Genomic DNA, 18,333 nt, shown 5'->3' with positions numbered 1-18,333 from the left:
TCTCTCTCTCTCTCTCTCTCTCTCTCTCTCTGCTCCTCCCCTATTTGCACTTGTGCTCTGTCTCCCTCTGTGTCAAAAATAAATAAAATATAAAAAAGTTCTTAATTATTTTTCAAACCAGTTTAAAAAAAATAACAGTCCCACTCAAACACATTTTAACTTCACAGAATTTCCACATTGCCAAGGTGCACCTTTTTGCTATAAATAAACTTAGCACTGTACTAAATCTCTTCTAGATTTCTCCATGGGTCAGATACCCTCTTCCAGCACTTCAGAGACTGTCAAGACAGGGGACCTGGTCTGAGCACCTGCTCCTTGCCAGGTCCTGAGCCAGTCATCTTACACCTGTTACCTGGTTCAGTCCTCACGGAAACCCAGGCTCACAAAGCCTGTGACTCGTTCAGGCCTCATGGCCAGAGAGCCTGGCGTGTTTGCCGGTCCCGCACTGTGCAAACACATTATGCATGTTCAGCACCTTACGTCAGCACAGCCATGCACGTGCGGCTAGCACTTCCGAGTCTGCCATGTGCACAAGTGGGCATCTCTCAACCCAGACCATCAGAGTTATGAAATTTGCTGGTTTCTGCTAGAATGTTGGGCAGAGCATTCCAGAGACACTTGGCTGGTTCTGTCTCATCCTAACAGTGTACCAACCGGAGTCCCAGCCAAGTGGGGTAGGGGTCACTGGGAAAGCACAGGGCCACGTCCCGCCCTCTGGGCAAAATGGAAATGCAGTGTGGACCCCAGGACTCTGCTTGAGGCTGCTGGGTGGGTGGGGGTTGCCCGAATGCCTGTGCTCCTGGGCTTACACCTGCCTGGTGGTCTCACTCTCTGGAGGGTTCCATCAGATGAGCTCGCACTCTGGGCCAGGCTGCTTTCTCTCTAGTTTCTGACACCAAACCCACAGCGTCTTCACCCTGTTGGAGCACATGCTGTTCTAGAACACACCCTCATTTCTTTTCCTCTGAATCTGCTCGTGTAAAAATTTTCTGCCCAATCCTTTCTTGTTGCTTGTGCAACCATGGGTCCCTCCTTTGGATAGGATGGTCAGCTGCCTTGAATTACCCTGGCTCATGAACATGCCTTCCAGAGCTGTTAGTATGAGCGTGTGCGCACGTGCGTGTGTGCACACACATGCTCCCTGAGAGCAGACACTGTTTTGTTCAGCGTGGTTCATAGGAAATGAAAAAGGCCCTCTGTGACCCAGTCCATGCTTAGATCCCACCCTTCCTGTAATTTATATGACACCCAACGTCCTTCCCCACTCCGTGCTGTCTGAATGACCGTCCTTGCTGGGAACAGTCTTTTGCCCACTCCCGTTCTTACTACCTCTGCCCGACTTCTCATATTACGGCTCACAAGTCGCTTTTTGGACTCAGCCTATGCAGAGAGCCCTTAATAATCTTCGAATAATAATCGAACACTGCCTGTGTTCATTCTCGCCATGTTTATTACCTGTGCTATCGCCTGTTTAATATCGGGCTGCCCTTGGGGACCATGAGCTCATGGGGATCAATGTAGAACTGTTATCAGGCTTGGAATGGTCTAGGACAGGAGGGGGCCGACCACGTTTGTTCAGGGGATGATGGCCTTCTCAGACACACATGGCTCTTGCTTGCAGGACAAGTTCCATAAGCGTGCAGAATAACGTTCCATGTCATTAAAATCCTATTACTTCTAATCCCCTTTCTCTCTTTTTTAAGTGTATTTTATTTATTTTGAGAGAGAGTGTGTGTGTGCAAAAGCAAGAGAGGGGCAGAGAGAAAAGGACAGAGAGAATCCCAAGCAGCCTCCACGCCATCAGCACAGAGCCCCACATGGGGCTTGAACTCACGAACCGTGAGATCATGACCTGAGCCTAAACCAAGAGTCAGATGCTTAACTGACTGCACCACCCAGGCACCCCAAATCCCTTTTCTTTGCTGTTTCCCCCAATCCAATACGGTCTTCAGGCATCAGCTGGAGTGTGACAAACAAATGTAGGGGCAGGTTCCGGAAGTCTAGGGTGAGGCGGGGACATTGAGGCACAGCCTGGGACTCTCTCGCAGGTTCCACGCCCTGGGACTCTCGAAGCTCCTCCTCCTGCAGGCTTCTCCCTCCAGAGCGGATGAGACCAAAGACCTTGTCCAGCGGCTGGCAGGAGGGCCCAGGGCGACACTGGCAGCCAAGTGACCCTCAGAACCAAGGAAGCTGGGTTCTAACTTTCAGAATCCTTTAGGAAGGAGCAAACTTCCTTCTCTGGAAGAATCTTGGGCAGAGAATGAATGGCACCGCCCTTTGGCCCAAGGTGACAACAGACCCAGTTAGCTTGCTGGGAGGCATAGGTGTGCCTGATTTCTCTGCAGTTCCCTTTCTGCAGATACCGTTCAGCCCGCTTCCCAGCAGGGCTGCCGGGCTGGTCTCCAGGCACAAGTCCCGCAGACGTGTCCGGGTGAGCCGGCATCAGCATAACCACTGACCTCAGTGCCCACGACTCTTAAGAGACACCCAGCAGAGAGCCCTTTGGACTTTGCTCTGGGGGAATCAGAGTAGAGAGAGTTGGGGGGTTTCCCTTTTCATCCCGGGCTCCTTCAGACTGGCCGGGTGCCGGTGTGGTTAGGTTTTAAATTGGCTGCCTGGACTCTGGCCCTGGAATTTGCACTCGCCGGGCCCAGGTGGTGCCAGCCAGGCAGCCCGCGGCGTCCTGCAAGGCCTGATTTTCAGGGAGCAGATCTTTGCTTTCCGGGGTGGGCATAAGCTAAAACCCCGGGGAGATCCAATCGACGAGCTTTGAAATGCCAGAGGTGTTTTTATATATATTATTTCGTTTTATGGTCTCTGCTGGGGCACACCCAGTCTTTCACCAGGAGGGAGTGCGGGGGGGCTGTTTGCTCAGTGACTCATGCCCTGGGGTTCCTGGGAGCTGCCCCGCCTACCCGTGGCGGTGGCAGCTTCAGTGTGCCAGCCAGGTCGCCTGTCCTGGAGGGGCTGTGCCCTTCTAATTGCCCACATGCTCCTTGGGCCTGGGTAGCCCCGACTGCACGGCACCTGCCCAGACCTTCTAGAAAGAAGCACTGACTTCTGAGGGCTGGGTGAAGAGGATTGGGTCCCTGTGAACACCGCAGCCCCTCCCAGCTAGGGGAAGCTGTTGGTGCCCTGATCTTGTGACTTGTGGAGGCAGTGCACACTTTCAGAGAGCTCGTAGTGTCTGTCCCCCGGACGGCTTCTGTGCTTGGACTGGCAGACACTCACATCCTCGACAGGACCAGCCCACCCCCAGGTATGGTGCTCTCTGGGTGGAGGAGGGTTCAAGGGGAGGCAACAGAGACCCTGTCACCAGCTACTCATGCACAGCAAAGCTTAATCCAACAGCCTGCCCACCCTCTAGCCCTGCCCTGGGAGGGGTCCTGTTCTTGGGGCCGGGGCAGGGAAGGATCTGTCCTCCCCCACCTCCTTTGCTCTAAGCAGCCCTCAGGCTCCCTCCACCCTCATCAGGTTCTGCATCTGCCTTTTCCTTCCCCCAGTGTGCTGGGCAAATAGACTCCTTCAAAGATAGGATAGCTGTGGGTGGGGGCTGAGAGGTCCCCAGGAAGGAACCCGATGAGGGGCACAAGAGAGCCCCAACAGTAAGACTGACTTGTGCACTGGAACTGATGGAATTACCAGGAGGAACATCTAATCTCATTAGGATGAAAGTATCGTGATTGAATTGTGATAAAATACACTGTGAGATGGACTGTGCCAACCATTTTTAAGTGTGTGGTCAGTGGTGTTTAAGCACTGTCACCTCATTGTGCAGTTAGGCTCCCAAACTGTTCATCTTGCAAAACTGAAACTCTGCTTACCCAGAACTCTCCAGCCCCCAGCCCCCAGACCCTGGCAGCCTCCATTCCACTTTCTGTCTCTGAGCCTGACCTACTGTATGAACCTCAAGTATGGGGAAATCCTGCTGAATTTGTGTTTCTGTTACCGGCTTTAGTCACTCAGCTTAATGTCCTCAAGGTTCATCCACGTCGTAGGGTGCTTCAGAATTTGTTTCCTTTTGAAGGCTGGATAATATTCTAGAATGTGTGTTTACCACTTTTTGTTAATTCATACGGTGATGGGCACTTCAATTGCTTCCACGTTTTGACTGTTGAGAATACTGCACTGTGAACCTCGGTGTGTCTTTTCATGTCTCTGCTTTTTTGGGTACATACAGATACCCATGGTTTTACTCTGCTTTACTTTGTTGGTCTTCACAGATATCATATTCTTTATAAATCTGAGATTTGTGGTGACCCTGCATTAAGAAAGTCTCTTGGCGCCATTTTCCCAACAGCGTCTGCTTGCTTCAGGAGTCTGTGTCACATTTTAATTCTTGCAATCTTTCCAATTCTCGTTACAATAAAACCTTGGATTGCAAGTAACTTATTCTGCAAGAGTTCTGTAAGACAAGCAAACATTTCTAATAAATTTTAACTTGATAAGCGAGCAAAGTCTTGCAATACAAGTTGTACGTGATGCCAAATATCACATGACCAGAACTGAACCAATGGTTCTTGAAATTTGCTTTGATATAAAAGTGCTTTGGATGACAAGCATGTTTCTGGAATGAATTATGCTTACAAACCAAGGTTTTAGTGTATATTTGTTAGGTTGATCTGGGACCAGTGATCTTTGATGTTACTCATGTCTTTGTTTTGGGGTGCAAGAAACCACACCCAGATGAGGCAAGGTGGTGAACTTAATGGGTAAATGTCATGTGTGTTGTGACTACTCTGTAGACACCATTCCACTCTTTCTCCCTCTCCTCAGACATCTCTATTCCCTAAGATACAACGATGTTTAAATGAGGCCAATTATTAACCCTGCAATAGCCACTATGTGCTCAAGCAATAGGAAGAGTCGCATGCCTCTCAATTTTAATCAAAAGCTAGAAATGATTAAGCTGAGTGAAGAAGGCTGAGAGAGGTTAAAAGCTAACCCTCTTGGACAAATGGTGAGCCACGTTGTGAACGCAAAAGAACAGTGCTTGAAGGACATTAAAAGTGCCACTCCAGTGAACACACAAGTGACAAGAAAGCAAAACTGCCTTATTGCTGATCTGGAGGAAGTATTAAAGGCCTGGACCGAAGATCAAACCAGCCTCAACATTCCCTTAAGCCAAAACCCAATCCAGAGCAAGGCCCCACCTCTCTTTAGTTCTCTGAAAGCTGAGAGGCAAGGAAGCTGCCGAAGAAAAGTCTGAAGCTAACAGAAGTTGGTTCATGAGGTTTAAGGAAAGAAGCAAAGTCTATAACCTAGAAGTCCAAGGGGAGGCACAGCTGTAAGTCATTCTGATGGTCTGGTGAAGATCATTAATGAAGGGGGCTCTACTAAACAGATTTTCAGTGTAGACAGAACAGTCTTCTCTTGGAAGTAGATGCCATCTGGGGCTTCACAGCTAGAGAGAAGTCAGTCCCTGCCTTCAGAGGATAGCCTGACTCTCTGGACAGGGGCTATGATGGCTGGTAAATTTAAGTCAAAGCAGGTGCTCATTGACCATTCTGAAAACCCTAGAGCTCTTAAGAATTTTGCTAAATGTACTCTGCCTGTGCTCTATAGATGGGATAACAAAGTCTGGATGATGGCATATCTGTTTATAACATGGTTTGCTGGATATTTTAAGCCCCCCTTTGAGACCTATTGCAGAAAAAAAAGATTCCTTTCAAAACATTACTGGTTATGGGTAATACATCTTGTCACCCAAGAGCTCTGATGAAAATGGACCATGAGATCAGTGTTGTTTTCATGCCTGCTAACCCAACAACCATTCTGCCTGCCATGATCAAGCAGTAAATTCAAATTAACTTTTCTTATTTAAGAAATACATTTCATAAGGCTATGGCTGCCAGAGACAGTGATTCCTCTGATGCATCTGAGCAAAGCCAACTGAAAACCTTCTGGAGAAGACTGACCATTCTAGGTGTCATTAAGAACATCTGTGATTCATGGAAAGAGGTCAGAATATCAACATGAACAGGAAAGTGGAAGAAGTTGGTTCCAGACCCATGGATGACTTTGAGGGGTTGCAGACTTCAGGGGAGGAAGGTACTGCAGATGTGGCGGAAACAGCCAGAGAACTGGACTCAGAAGAGGACCCTGAAGATGGTGCTGATCTGAATTCCTGCACCTCATGACACAACCCAAGAACATGGAGGAGCAAAGAAAGTGGTTTCTCAGGATGGAATCCACTCCTATGAAGATGCTGTGAAGGTTGTCAGAATGACAACAAAAGATTTAGAATATTCCAGAAACTTAGCTGATAAAAAGAGTGGCAGCGTTTGAGATAACAGACGTCAGTTTGGAAGGAAGTTGCCCTGTGGGTAAAATGCTATCCCATGCTACAGAGAAATCATTCATGAAAACAAGAGTCAGTTGATGTAGCAAAGTTCATTGTCTTATTTTAAGAAATGGTCACAGCCACCCCACACACCCTCTGCAGCCACCACCCTGATCAGTTGGCAGCTGTCAATGACAAAGCAGGACCCCCCACCAGCAAAAGAAATGATGACTGAAAGCTCAGATGATGGTTAATATTTTTAGCAATACCGTATTTTTATTTTATTTTATCTTAATTTAAATTTTTTAATGTTTATTATTTATTCTTGAGAGAGTTAGAGAGACAGAGCATGAGCAGGGGAGGGGCAGAAAGAGAAGGAGGTACAGAATCTGAAGCAGGCTCCAGGCTCTGAGCTAGCTGCCAGCACAGAGCCTGACGCAGGGCTCGAACCCATGAACCGTGAGATCATGACCTGAGCTGAAGCCGGACGCTTAACCAACTGAGCCACCCAGGCACCCTGCAACACCGTATTTTTAAACTAAGTTTTGCACATTGCACTTTTAGGCATTATGCTGTTTGCACATGTAAAGACCATTGTGGAGTAAACATAACTTTTCTATGCACTGGGAAGCCAGACAGTTCCTTTGACTGGATTTATTGTGATGTTTGCTCTATTGTGGTGCTCTGGAACCAAACCCACACGAAGACATTCCTGGACCAAGAAGAGGAATTATGGCCGTTCCTTTTTTAATTTTTTGAGGACCCTGCATACCATTTTCCAAAGGGGCTGCACCAGTTTGCCCTCCCACCAACAGTGCACAACGGTTCCTCTTTCTCGGCATTTTTGCTGACATTGACTATTTACTTTCCTTTTTGGGGGGATAGTGGCCATCCTGTAAAATATAATATAATATAATATAATATAATATAATATAACATAACATAATATAATATAATATAATATATGGGGCACCTGGTTGACTCAGTCATTTAAGCGTCCAACTCTTGATTTCAGCTCATATCATGATCTCATGGTCCGTGGGTTTGAGCTCCACACTCCTGCTTGGGATTCTCTCTCCCTCTCTCTCTGCCCCTCCCCTGCTTATGCTTGTTCTCTCTCTCTCTCTCTTTCTCTAAAAATAAGTGAATAAACTTAAAAAGAATAAGGTACCTCACCCCTCATTCAGTCTGTCCCCAGAGCTGAGCTGTTCTGCTCACTGGTCGGCCCATCTCCATCGAGATTCCCCCCATGCGGCTGCCCGCAGCTGCTCCCACACTTGTTCTCAAAGATCATCAAGGATCCCCACTGGCTATGGATTCTTTAGCTCCTTGGCTCGCTTCCCAGCCAGACCCTATTTCCTGCAGCTGGGCCTCTCTCTGAACAAAACAGATTCCCTCCCCTTTCTCCATGACCTTGGCAAAAATAATCTCCAAATATTTGTGGGACACTGTTATTTGGAATTGCCTGAACACCATTCCTCAACCAGCAAGATGAGAGCTGCAAATCTCTGTTTCCTTAGATGATGGGGAGCAAATGAGATAAAGCGGGTTTAGGAAAACCACAGCACTCTGGTGTCCTGTCGGGCAGGGTCCTCAGTCCGTAATGCTGGTTTCACGTTTTCCCCTATGATGTGCATTATCGTCTGTCTATGGATAAAGCTTGAGCAGCTGGTCCAGAGAAAGGCCAGAATTTGGAATGGGAGAGGAGAAGGAGGGGGAACGTCCTAGCTGGGGAAAAGTACGTGGTAGGGGGAGGGGAAGGAAAACAAAACTGGATTGCAGATTTTCTCAATATCATTCTTGTCTAAGATTTTCGAAGTCTAGTCTGTCCCTTGTGAAACTCTATATAGTTTTCACCCTTGTCAGCATCATCATCATCATCATCAATAAGTGTTTGCAAATACCTAACGATATGGGGAGCAGCTCACTAAATATTGAGACTATAAACAGCCTCAGTCATCTGCAGTCTTCCAGAGACGCTAAATGACAAGGCACCAAGATTGCTATCTCGTCAGATGAATAGCAATGGGGGCGGGTGCATGTGCGTAGCCTCAGGCTGCCAAGGAGCAGCTTTCTCAGCCCAGGGTCTGTGTGCTCACTGCCACACACAACTTCTGAAGTGATTCCATCTACTCGTCAGGCATTGTGTCTGGTGTGACAATGTCTCGTGTGCATGCCTCAAAATATTCAGATACTATTCTGTGAAATCAAAACACAAAATCACAGCTTTGTCAACATGCATGCTTATCATCTGTCAGCTGCCTTCGTCAAAATGACACAGAAATTTTAACTAGAACTGCATTCCACTGTGATGTTAGGGAGCCTCTGTTCTAAAGAAAGGTTGCCGTCTGGGACGCCTGGGTGGCTTAGTGGGTTAATAAGTGCCTGACTCCTAGTTTCCACTCAGGTCATGATCTCACAGTTCATGGGTTCAAGCCCCATGTTGGGCTCCGTGCTGATGGTGCAGAGCCTTCTTGGGATTCTCTCTCTCCCCATCCCTCCCTCTCTCTCTCTCTGCCCCTCCCCTGCTTGCTCGCTCTCTCTCTCTCTCTCTCTCTCTCTCTCTCTCTTTCTCTCAAAATAAATAAATAAACTTAAAATAAAAAAAAAAGAGAAATGCTGCCATCCATTAACATAACCTCAGCTCTTAGGTAATTCAGATTTGATTGGTTCGTGGTGGGACTTGGGCACTTGGAAAGTTTCCCGAGTGCTTCTTGAGTCTTCTGGTCTCAGCGTGTGTCTTTAAGCCCAAAGCACCCAGGGGCTTCTCAGATGTGGTTTCACACTGTGTCTTCAAGAGAGCGGAGCATACAGGGCAGGGGTTACAATGGGGCACAGACAAGGGGGCATGCTTGGCAGTCTTCCAGGGACTGGGAACATTAGACCCATTGCCAGCCAAGTGGGGGAAGGGGAAGGGAGATTCAGGACTGAGGGTCCAGGGAGAGCCCCCGCCTGCCACTCTGCACCAGTAGCTACAGCTCCACAGGGGACCGGTGTGTGATGGCCTTGAGTCTGCCACTGAGTTTTTGCTGTGAAGGATTTCAGGGCCTTCCCAGACCTATTTTTAATTTTCTCAGAAAGAGCCAGACGTTCATTTTGTTAGTGGGAAATGTTCCAGTTTTGTGTTGGTGAAGGTCCGTGTGTGCGCACCGGCACGTGCACACGCATGCACACGCGTGCACTCACATAACAACACCGAGCTGGACAAAAAGTGTCCTGGGGTGTCCTCGCAGCCTTCGGGGTTGTGGCTCTCGCATGGGGGTGGGATCAGGGTGTGGAGAAAGGGGTGAGAAGACGCACACCTCGTGGGGTTGGTGTTCAGTTCTGGCTGGCGGAGTGAGGGAGCCCCAGAAGGCAACAAGATCCCCTGGTAGAGGCTGGGGGCGGGCAGAGGATGTGGCCTTAGTGCAGAGGTTAGTGTTGAGAGCTGGGGAGCTGCTTGGGGAGATTCTTTTTTCTTTTAATTTTTTAAAAATGTTTTTTCATTTTTGAAAGAGAGACAGAGCATGAGCAGGGGAGGGGCAGAGAGAAGAGAGAGATACAATCTGAAGCAGGCTCCAGGCTCCGAGCTGACAGCACAGAGCCCATGCCGGGCTCGAACCCAGAACATTGAGATCATGATCTGAGCTGAAGTCGGACGCTTAACCGACTGAACCCCCCAGACGTCCCTGTGGGGAAAGTTGGGGGGGACTGGAAATTTATCCTGTCTCTCCCTGCTTCTGCTCCCACAGTGGTGCCCACTTTTGTTTTGAGTCAGAAGGAGTTCAAGCCAGCTTTATTAGTATCCAGAAATAAACAGAAAGCTCGCTTGGCAAATGAATTCATTTCCCCAAAATAATGAAAAAAATGCATTCCCCCCTGCCGAAAGCACCTTTGTGGGGCAGTATGAATAACAAGTGGGTTGATAGGAGGCCCAGAATCTAGCCCAAATGCAAGATTGATTAATGGAGGACTCTGTAGCATACTTCTTCATCTCTCGACTTCTCTGTCTGTAAAATGGGTGACATCTGTTCTTCAAAACAGGCTGGAGAATGCAGCAGTTATGATTGCCCAACTCTGTCACTTTATAGTCTTAGCCGGGGCACCCACACTCTTTGCGTATAAAAGACAAATAACGAGGAATGACAGTAGTGTCTCCTCAGAGTGTTACTGGGAGCAGCCGATGTATTAATGATATTCATGGCCCTTTTGAGCTGTGCAACATACGCTGACTGCTTCATTTTTATTTCTGTAAAGTGAAAGGAAGGGAGTACGTAACGGATAAGAATAAGGCACAAAAATGATAAAAATTATGACACAGATGTAAGGTTTCTTATTTATTTATTTGTTTGTTTTAAGTTTATTTTTGGAGAGAGAAAGAGCACAGCAGGGGAGAGGACAGAGAGAGGGAGACACAGAATCCGAAGCAGGCTCCAGGCTCCGAGCTGTCAGCACAGAGCCCGATGTGGGCCCGAACTCATGAACCATGCGATCGTGACCTGAGCCCAGATCAAGAATTGGACGCTCACCCCACAGAGCCACCCAGGTGCCCCAGACATAAGGTTTTTAACAAGAAAAAAGGGAACTAATTCGTGTCTACGTTTCACAATAGAGGATAAGCCTGGAATGTCCCTCCTAATCCGTGTGTTAACCAGGGAATGAATGGCTGTAATTTGTGGCTCTTTCTGAATCCCATTTGCTATTTTTTCTCCAATTTTAAGTGTCCTCTTTTGTTTAACAAACAATACAAACAAACACCGTGCCACCCGTCACCCAGATGCTCCTTAGTGCATCTTTCTGGACTGTTGATGATCTATTGCTACAAGGTGTAACTCTCTTAAAAATGGAATTCTCCAAAACCGATAACATTGGTTTTTCAAAAACATCTGTGTCAAGCACTGTGGTATATCAAATTATATACTTTTAAAGTATATTTAGCTAGTACCAGAAAAGGGGCACCTGGGCGGCTCAGTCCACTAAGGGTCTGACTTTGGCTCACGTCATGATCTCACAGGTGGTGGGTTTGAGCCCCGCATCAAGCTCTGTGCTGACAGAGTGGAGCCTGCTTGGGATTCTCCCTCTCCCCCGTCTTGCCTGACCCTTTGGGCCAGGGCACCCCAAAAATGACTGTTCTGCAGGCAACTTTAGACCTGTTAGCTTTTGGTGGATCAGCAGGGCAAGGCAGGAGTGGGGGTGGGGGTAAGGTGGGCAGGAGTGGCCCCCCGGAGTTGGGCACATCAGACGCATGTGCTTTCCATCCCCATTCCGACGCCGATAACCATGGGCCTTCAGGGGCACTACAGATCTCTAGGACCCCCAGTTTCTCAGCTGCCAAATACCCTGAGGGTTGAACGAGGTGACCTTCGTGAAGTTATTAGCAGCATGGGTCCTGATGCCGAGTGGATGCTAGCTATTATAAAATACCTTGAGATTGGTGGCTAAAATACCTACGGCCTCTGTAAATAAGTAAGGTCGTTGTATAAATGAATATCTACGTAAGAAGGCTTTGCCAAGAACTGAGAAATACTTACAAGAATGATTTGTCAGGTGGGGTGTAGGTGGCTCAGCGGGGGAGGTGTCCTCCTCTCAAGCTCCACCCACGCCGGTCATGATCTCAAGGTTGGGGAGTTTAAGCCTGGCGTTGGGCTCTGCGCTGTAAGTGCAGAGCCTGCTTGGGATTCTCTCCCCTCCCCCCTTGCCCCTTCCCTGCTCACACTATCTCAGAATAAATAAGTGAACTTTTAGAAAAAAAAAAATAATTAAAAAAAAGAATGATTAGTCAAGAGAAAGAGTCCTTGGAGTGATTGGATTAACGCCGAAGTTGGGAGCCGCCCCCTCACCCCCTCTTTCTGTGCCGTCCCGCTTCAGGAGGAAGATGAAGGCTCGTGCTCCCCCTCCTCCTGGGAAGCCCGCCACCCCGAATGCGCACGGTGGACAGATGCCTCGCGGAGACGCGTCCCCCGGCCCTCCGCAGAGCCTGCTGCACGTGAAGGAGAGCCTGGAGAACAGCTCGGTGGCCGTCACCGTGGTCCTGCCCAGCGGGCTGGAGAAAAAGAGCGTGGTCAGTGGCAGGTAAGGGCAGAGGGGGTTCCTGCCATCCACCCCTGGGGCCCAGGAGAACTGTAAAGTGGATCCTGACAGGCTGTGCTCACACCTGGGGCCCTGGGAGTATGAATCTGGGCCACGGTGACAACGTGGAATGACCGTGTGCCACCTGGCTGCACCCCAGCTCGCCTTCTTCCTTAGAGAACAAGGACTGGGCAGCTTGGTCCTGGGAGAGGGCGAGCTCAGGGGTGGGGGGTGCAGCAGCACCCCGAGTCCGCACCAGCATCCTGGGCACTGAAGTTACACAGCTGGGGCGGCCCTCTGAGTATCCACTGCCGGTCTGGCCCCCAGAGATTTCCAAATACAACTTCCAGAGCAAGTTTAGATTGATGGCTGAAACCCAACCTATGGATTTTTACATTTTAATTATTTTTTTAACATTTATTCACCTTGCGAGATAGAGAGAGACAAAGCGTGAACAGGAGAGGGGCAGAGAGAGAGAGAGACACAGAATCTGAAGCAGGCTCCAGGCTCTGAGCTGTCAGCACAGAGCCCAACATGGGTCTTGAACCCACAGACCGTGAGATCATGACCTGAGCTGAAGTCAGACGCCCAACCCACTGAACCACCCAGGTGCCCCATGGATTTTTAAATTTAAGGCAAACAGTTTCCAGCCCTGAGATGTTCACCTGAATCCTTGGTGAAATCTGATCTGCCCAGGACTGTGCCTGAGGTCAAGGTCACAGGCCCTTTCTTCCCACCTCAGCCACAAAAGGCAAAGGGAGACATTGGCAAAGCTTCTTGTAATCATAGTATTAAGAACTTTGATACCAATAGAATTTCCGATTTTTTTTTCAAAATATATCATCACATTGATCAATTTTGTGCTCCTATTATTGTTACTGATAACTTCGTCTATAATAACATATTCTAACAGTCACAGAAGCACAGACATTAAATCTCAGCATTCATACAGTTCTTATGATAGGGTGTGATGCAGTAATCAAGTATGGAAACTTTCAAGTGTAAAGAGAGATTTGTCTAATTCCAAGGCAGGAGTGAATAGAAGTCATATTTCTCGGAAAACAAGGAGAATGAGAAGTGATTGAATATATTTCAAACCTTCTATGCTCAGATATACTTTTTAAATGGTTAATGGTGGAAATCATGTCATTATGGGTTGCTCTTATGCTTGGAAATGTATTGAAAACAACAATGGAACACTTTTTTTAAGTTTTTTTTCTTAGAGAAAGAGAGAGAGCAAATGAGCAGTTGAGTAAGGGGCAGAAAGGGGGGAGAGGAGAGAGAGACAGAGAATCCCAAGCAGGCTCCACACTGTCAGTGCAGAACCCAATGTGGGGCTCGAGCCCATGAACCACAAGATCATGACCTGAGCTGAAATCAAGAGTCAGATGCTTAGCCTGCTGACCCACCCAGGTGTCCCTGAATCACTTGTATTTGAAAATGTCAGTATTTAGAGGGCACCTGGGTGGCTCAGTCAGTTGAGCCTCTGACTTTGGCTCAGGTCATGATCTCACAGCTCATGGTTTCAAGCCCCACATTGGGCTTTGTGCTGACAGCTCAGAGCCTGAGCCTGCTTCGGATTCTGTGTCTCCTTCTCTCTCTCCCCTTCCCCTGCTCATTCTCTCTCTCTGTCTCTCAAAAATAAATAAATGTAAAATTTTTTTAAATGTCAGTAGTTAGATTCTCCCGGAAATTTTATGCATTGCGGCTCTTTCAACTTTATAATGAAAATTCTAATTTTCGATGTGCAAAAGGGCTACATATGCCTTAAAAATTATTTCATGGGAGGTGCAAGCAGGATCTGGAAGCAACTGGCCGCAAGCCTCCGTACATGGCCAGGATGGGGGCTGTTGAGTCTGGGATGCAGCGTCTTCTCTGGTGCTAGGTGACGTCAACCTGTTTCCCAAGGTGGTGCTACCCGCCCCCTGGCCCAGTGTGATGCTCACCCTGTCGGGGGGAACTGAGCGTCCAGGGTTTGTGCAGCAGGTGTTCAAGTGACAGGAGTTTCTGGTTTCTTCATTTAACAGAGTGGTCCTTGTCCTAAGGACATTTTTCCCACTGAACTTTCGGTGAAGGAATGTGCCATATTATTCTAGGTTTACAAACTAAGAGGTGTGTGAGGTTTTATCAGTGAATATATTACAATTTACTTGCCTTTCTTATATTCTCAGCCCAAATTTTAGTTATACTGAAAATACCATTTTACTGAGGTATGATTAAGATTAAAAAAAAAAACCATGGGGGCACCTGGGTGGCTCAGCCGGTTGAGCGTCCGACTTCGGCTCAGGTCATGATCTCACGGTTTGTGGGTTCAAACCCTGTGTTGGGCTCTGTGCTGACAGCTCAGAGCCTGGAGCCTGCTTCAGATTCTGTGTCTCCCTTTGTCTCAGCCCTTCTCCTGCTTGCTCTCTCTCACTCTTTCTCTCAAAGATAAATAAACATTAAAAAATTAAAAAAGAAAGATACAAAAACTGTGAATGTTACTGCATCCTACCCGAAGAGTCTGAGGCTAAGTGTATACCCGTGAAACCACTGCCACTATCAGTCCGCTCACATGTTTTTTAGGAAAGTGACCTCATCAGTCCTGCCTCGATTCCCTCATACGTGGGGCCAGTTTTGCAAGCGCATGCATAGCAGCAGAATGACTGCTAGAGAAGTACAAATACTATTTTGAAAACCATTTTCTTTTTTTTTTTTAATATTTTAAAAAGTGTTTAAATGGGAGAGAGAGCGAGAGGGGCTGGAAAGAGAGGGAGACACAGAACCGGAAGCAGGCTCCAGGCTCCAAGCTGTCAGCACAGGGCCTGGCGCAGGGCTCAGACTCACAAACTGAGAGATCATGACCTGAGCTGAAGTCAGATGCTTAACCAACCAAGCCACCCAGGCGCCCCACGTTTTCTTATTTTTTATGTTTATTTTATTTTGAGAGAGAGAGAGAGAGAGAGAGAGAGAGTGCAAGTACATGAGCAGGAGAGGGACAGAGAGAGAGGGAAAGAGAGAACCCCAAGGAGACTCCTTGCCTTCAACGGCAGCCAGACACAGGGCTCGATCTCACAAACCGTGAGATCACAACCTGAACCAAAACCAGTAAGACACTGAATGAACTGAGCCACCCGGGTGCCCCTGAAAACCATTTTCATACTGAACACATTCTGCAAATTTTATCTTTAAATTTTCTTCCTTACATAGTAGAAGCTACCACTGGGTAGTTTGGCAGTGTCGCCAGGAGATTACGGGCAGCCTTATGAAAATGCTTTTCTCTTTCTCAGCAGTGAGGTGTGATCCCTTCTCCCAGGCTTCCTGCGGGACTAAGTGAGTCCAAACACCAGCCTGTGGGTTTCCTTAACTGGGTCCTTGGCATTGTGGCCGGGGCTGAGAGAGCAGCTGCTTACTTGGAGAATTGGTTTTATATGTCATCCTCTTTGATAATTCTCAAGTGGGGTGAAGTCCAGTTCCCGACCCTTGCTTAAAATAGATCTACTAATTATTCATCGATATGGTTTCTCTCTTTGGTTTTATTAAGAGAACATGTCTCCTACTTCATGGGACAAGCAAGAAGCTTATAAGTTATAATCAGTCCCTTATCTAGGCTTTTTCCTGATTGGAGAGATTCTCTTAGAGAGAGTGTTAGTTAATTGCAGTCTGATGATGGCATTCTGCGTGACTAATATTTTTTCTAAGTTTCCTTTGGGTATAGAAACTTAAATAAAAAACCTAGTCTATTCTTACAGAATTTACAACATGAGAATTCTTGTTCTGGGCCATTCTTTTTTTGCTTTTTAAAGTTTATTTATTTAATTTTGAGAGAGAATGTGCACACACACAACTTGGGGTGGGGCAGAGAGAGAGAGAGAGAGCGAGAGAGAGAGAGAGAGAGAGAGAGAGAGAATTACAAGCACATTCCACACTCAGCTCGGAGCCTGACACAGGGCTCAGTCTCACGAACCATGAGACCATGACCTGAGCCAAAATCAAGAGTCAGACACTCCACCAACTGAGCCACCCAGGCACCCCTGTCCTGGGCCATTCTTAGGAGAAATGCTGTGGTGTCTGTTTAGGAATGGTGTTACCAGCACGGCACGTGGATGGTAAAGGAGACCACCAATTCAGTTCCATCCCTCTAGTTGGGGCACACTTAATGAGAAGATCTCCAAAAAGACCGTGCCCTTCACTGAAAAAGAATTTCACAAACTGTGTCAGCCTCTAGAATGTTGGGGCTGTGTCTTTTGACGTGGGAAAGTAAGTCCAAGTTGGTACAGAAACCCAGGGGGCCCCCGGGGCAGGAAAAGGCAGACATTCCCTTTGCAGAACATAGGAAATCCCCTCGGAATTCATTCCTGCAATTCTTCCTGCAGAGGCCGTCGGACCCCCTTCACGGTGGACACACCCCGTTTGGGGGTTTTCGGGCCGTGGCGTTTATAAAACAGTGCTGGCTTTCTGGACAGAGCATATCTGTTCCAAGGTAAAGGGTGGGGGGCTATGACCCACCATCAGCTCTGGGGTGTCCTTCGTCCTCCTCTGTCCCCGGGGGTGTTGGCGAAGCCTCTCTCGAGGACCTCATAGCTCTGGGGGCCGAAAGAAACCTGTTCTTCTCTGCCACTCAGCGAGCTAAGGAGGTGACATTCAAAGGGTCAGTTTGGGTGCTGGGCACTGGGCCAGAAGAAGGCGGCTCTCTAAATAGCCGGCTGACAAGTTGGTTTGGTTGGGTTGATTTACATTTTTGCTTGAGGATTATCTTCTTTCAGAACACTTTGGTTTTCCTTGATTTTTCTGAGCAAAATTGAGAGGAAAGCACACATTCCCCAGCTACCTCTGCCCCACTCCATGCACAACCTCACCCCAGTATCTGCATCCCCCCCCCCCAAAGTGGGACGCTCCTTATAATCAGTAAGCCCTCCTGGACACAGTGCCACCTCCCAAAGTTCATAGTCAATGATCTTGGTGGACCAATTTTCTTTCTTTTTTTAATGTTTACTTATTTACTTTTGAGAGAGAGAGAGAGAGAGAGAGAGAGAGAGAGAGAGACAGAGGGAGGAAGGGAGGGAGACATATAATCTGAAGCAGGCTCCAGGCTCTAAGCTGTCAGCACAGAGCCCAACACAGGACTAAAACCCATGAACCACAGACCATGACCTGAGCCAAAGTTGGACGGTTAATCGACTGAGCCATCCAGGTCCCCTTGTAATTGTGTTTTTTGAAAGAAATATGTAGAAAAAAAGTGTATATACTTTTTAAACTTAAAAATAGAGGTCACCACAAATATCAGGAAGTCAATGTCATTCCTTCACTATGAGTACTTAAGAGGCATTTGGGGAACAGATTCAAGAGGTTGGAGGGAAAAGCAATATTGAGGAGCAGTTGGGAGAGGAAACCCTGGAGATTCACCTTGTGACCCCTGCACCCCTAGTAATGTGGTTTGGGGTGATCAGTCCTATAGTACTTGGGACCAGAGAGAGAGAGCCCCTGCAAATGGTTTGTGTTTGTCTTAGTTCAGACTGCCTTAAAATCCCACACACTGGGGGCTTCAATAACAGACATGGCTTCTCACAGCTCTGGGGACTGCAAGTCGAGATCTAGGTCTGGGCAGGTAGATTTCCTTCTGAGGCGTCGTCCTGGGTCATAGGCAGCTGCCATCGCTCCGTATGCTCATGGCATCCTCTTTGTGCATACACAGAGCAGGCTCTCTGGTGCCCCTTCTTATGAGGACACTAATCCTACCAGATTCGTGCCACTCTTATGGCTTCCTGTAACGAGAATAATATCCTTAGAGGCTCCATCCCTGAATATGCTGGAGATTAGGGATTCAGCATGAATTCAGGGAGGACACAGTTGTCAAAGCTGTGTTCATGCGGCGTGTCCACAGGTGTGCTTTGGGAGCTTAGCACTGATGGTCTAGTCAGCTTTCTTAATACACCTGACTCTTCCTTTGACCTTGTGAGGGTGTCTAATTGCCTTAGTTTCCTTCTTTGTAAGGTTGGGGGAACTTCTTTGTGCAGTGTCTC

At 47.8% G+C, this 18,333-nt stretch overlaps 1 protein-coding gene across 1 annotated transcript in view; it reads left to right on the top strand.

Moving 5' to 3' along the window:
* Positions 1–18,333, top strand: part of COBL (cordon-bleu WH2 repeat protein) — a 153,347-nt gene that overhangs the window by 12,317 nt on the left and 122,697 nt on the right. The window contains exon 2 of the mRNA XM_029926284.1: positions 12,131–12,334. Within this exon, the coding sequence (XP_029782144.1) occupies positions 12,131–12,334 (204 nt within the window). The remainder of the gene's footprint in view (positions 1–12,130; positions 12,335–18,333) is intronic.

This window comes from Suricata suricatta, chromosome 2 (assembly GCF_006229205.1).
Source record: "Suricata suricatta isolate VVHF042 chromosome 2, meerkat_22Aug2017_6uvM2_HiC, whole genome shotgun sequence".
Lineage (NCBI taxonomy): Eukaryota > Metazoa > Chordata > Mammalia > Carnivora > Herpestidae > Suricata > Suricata suricatta.
Note: the sequence above shows the minus strand (reverse complement) of the source record. Positions and strands in the feature narration are given on the sequence as shown.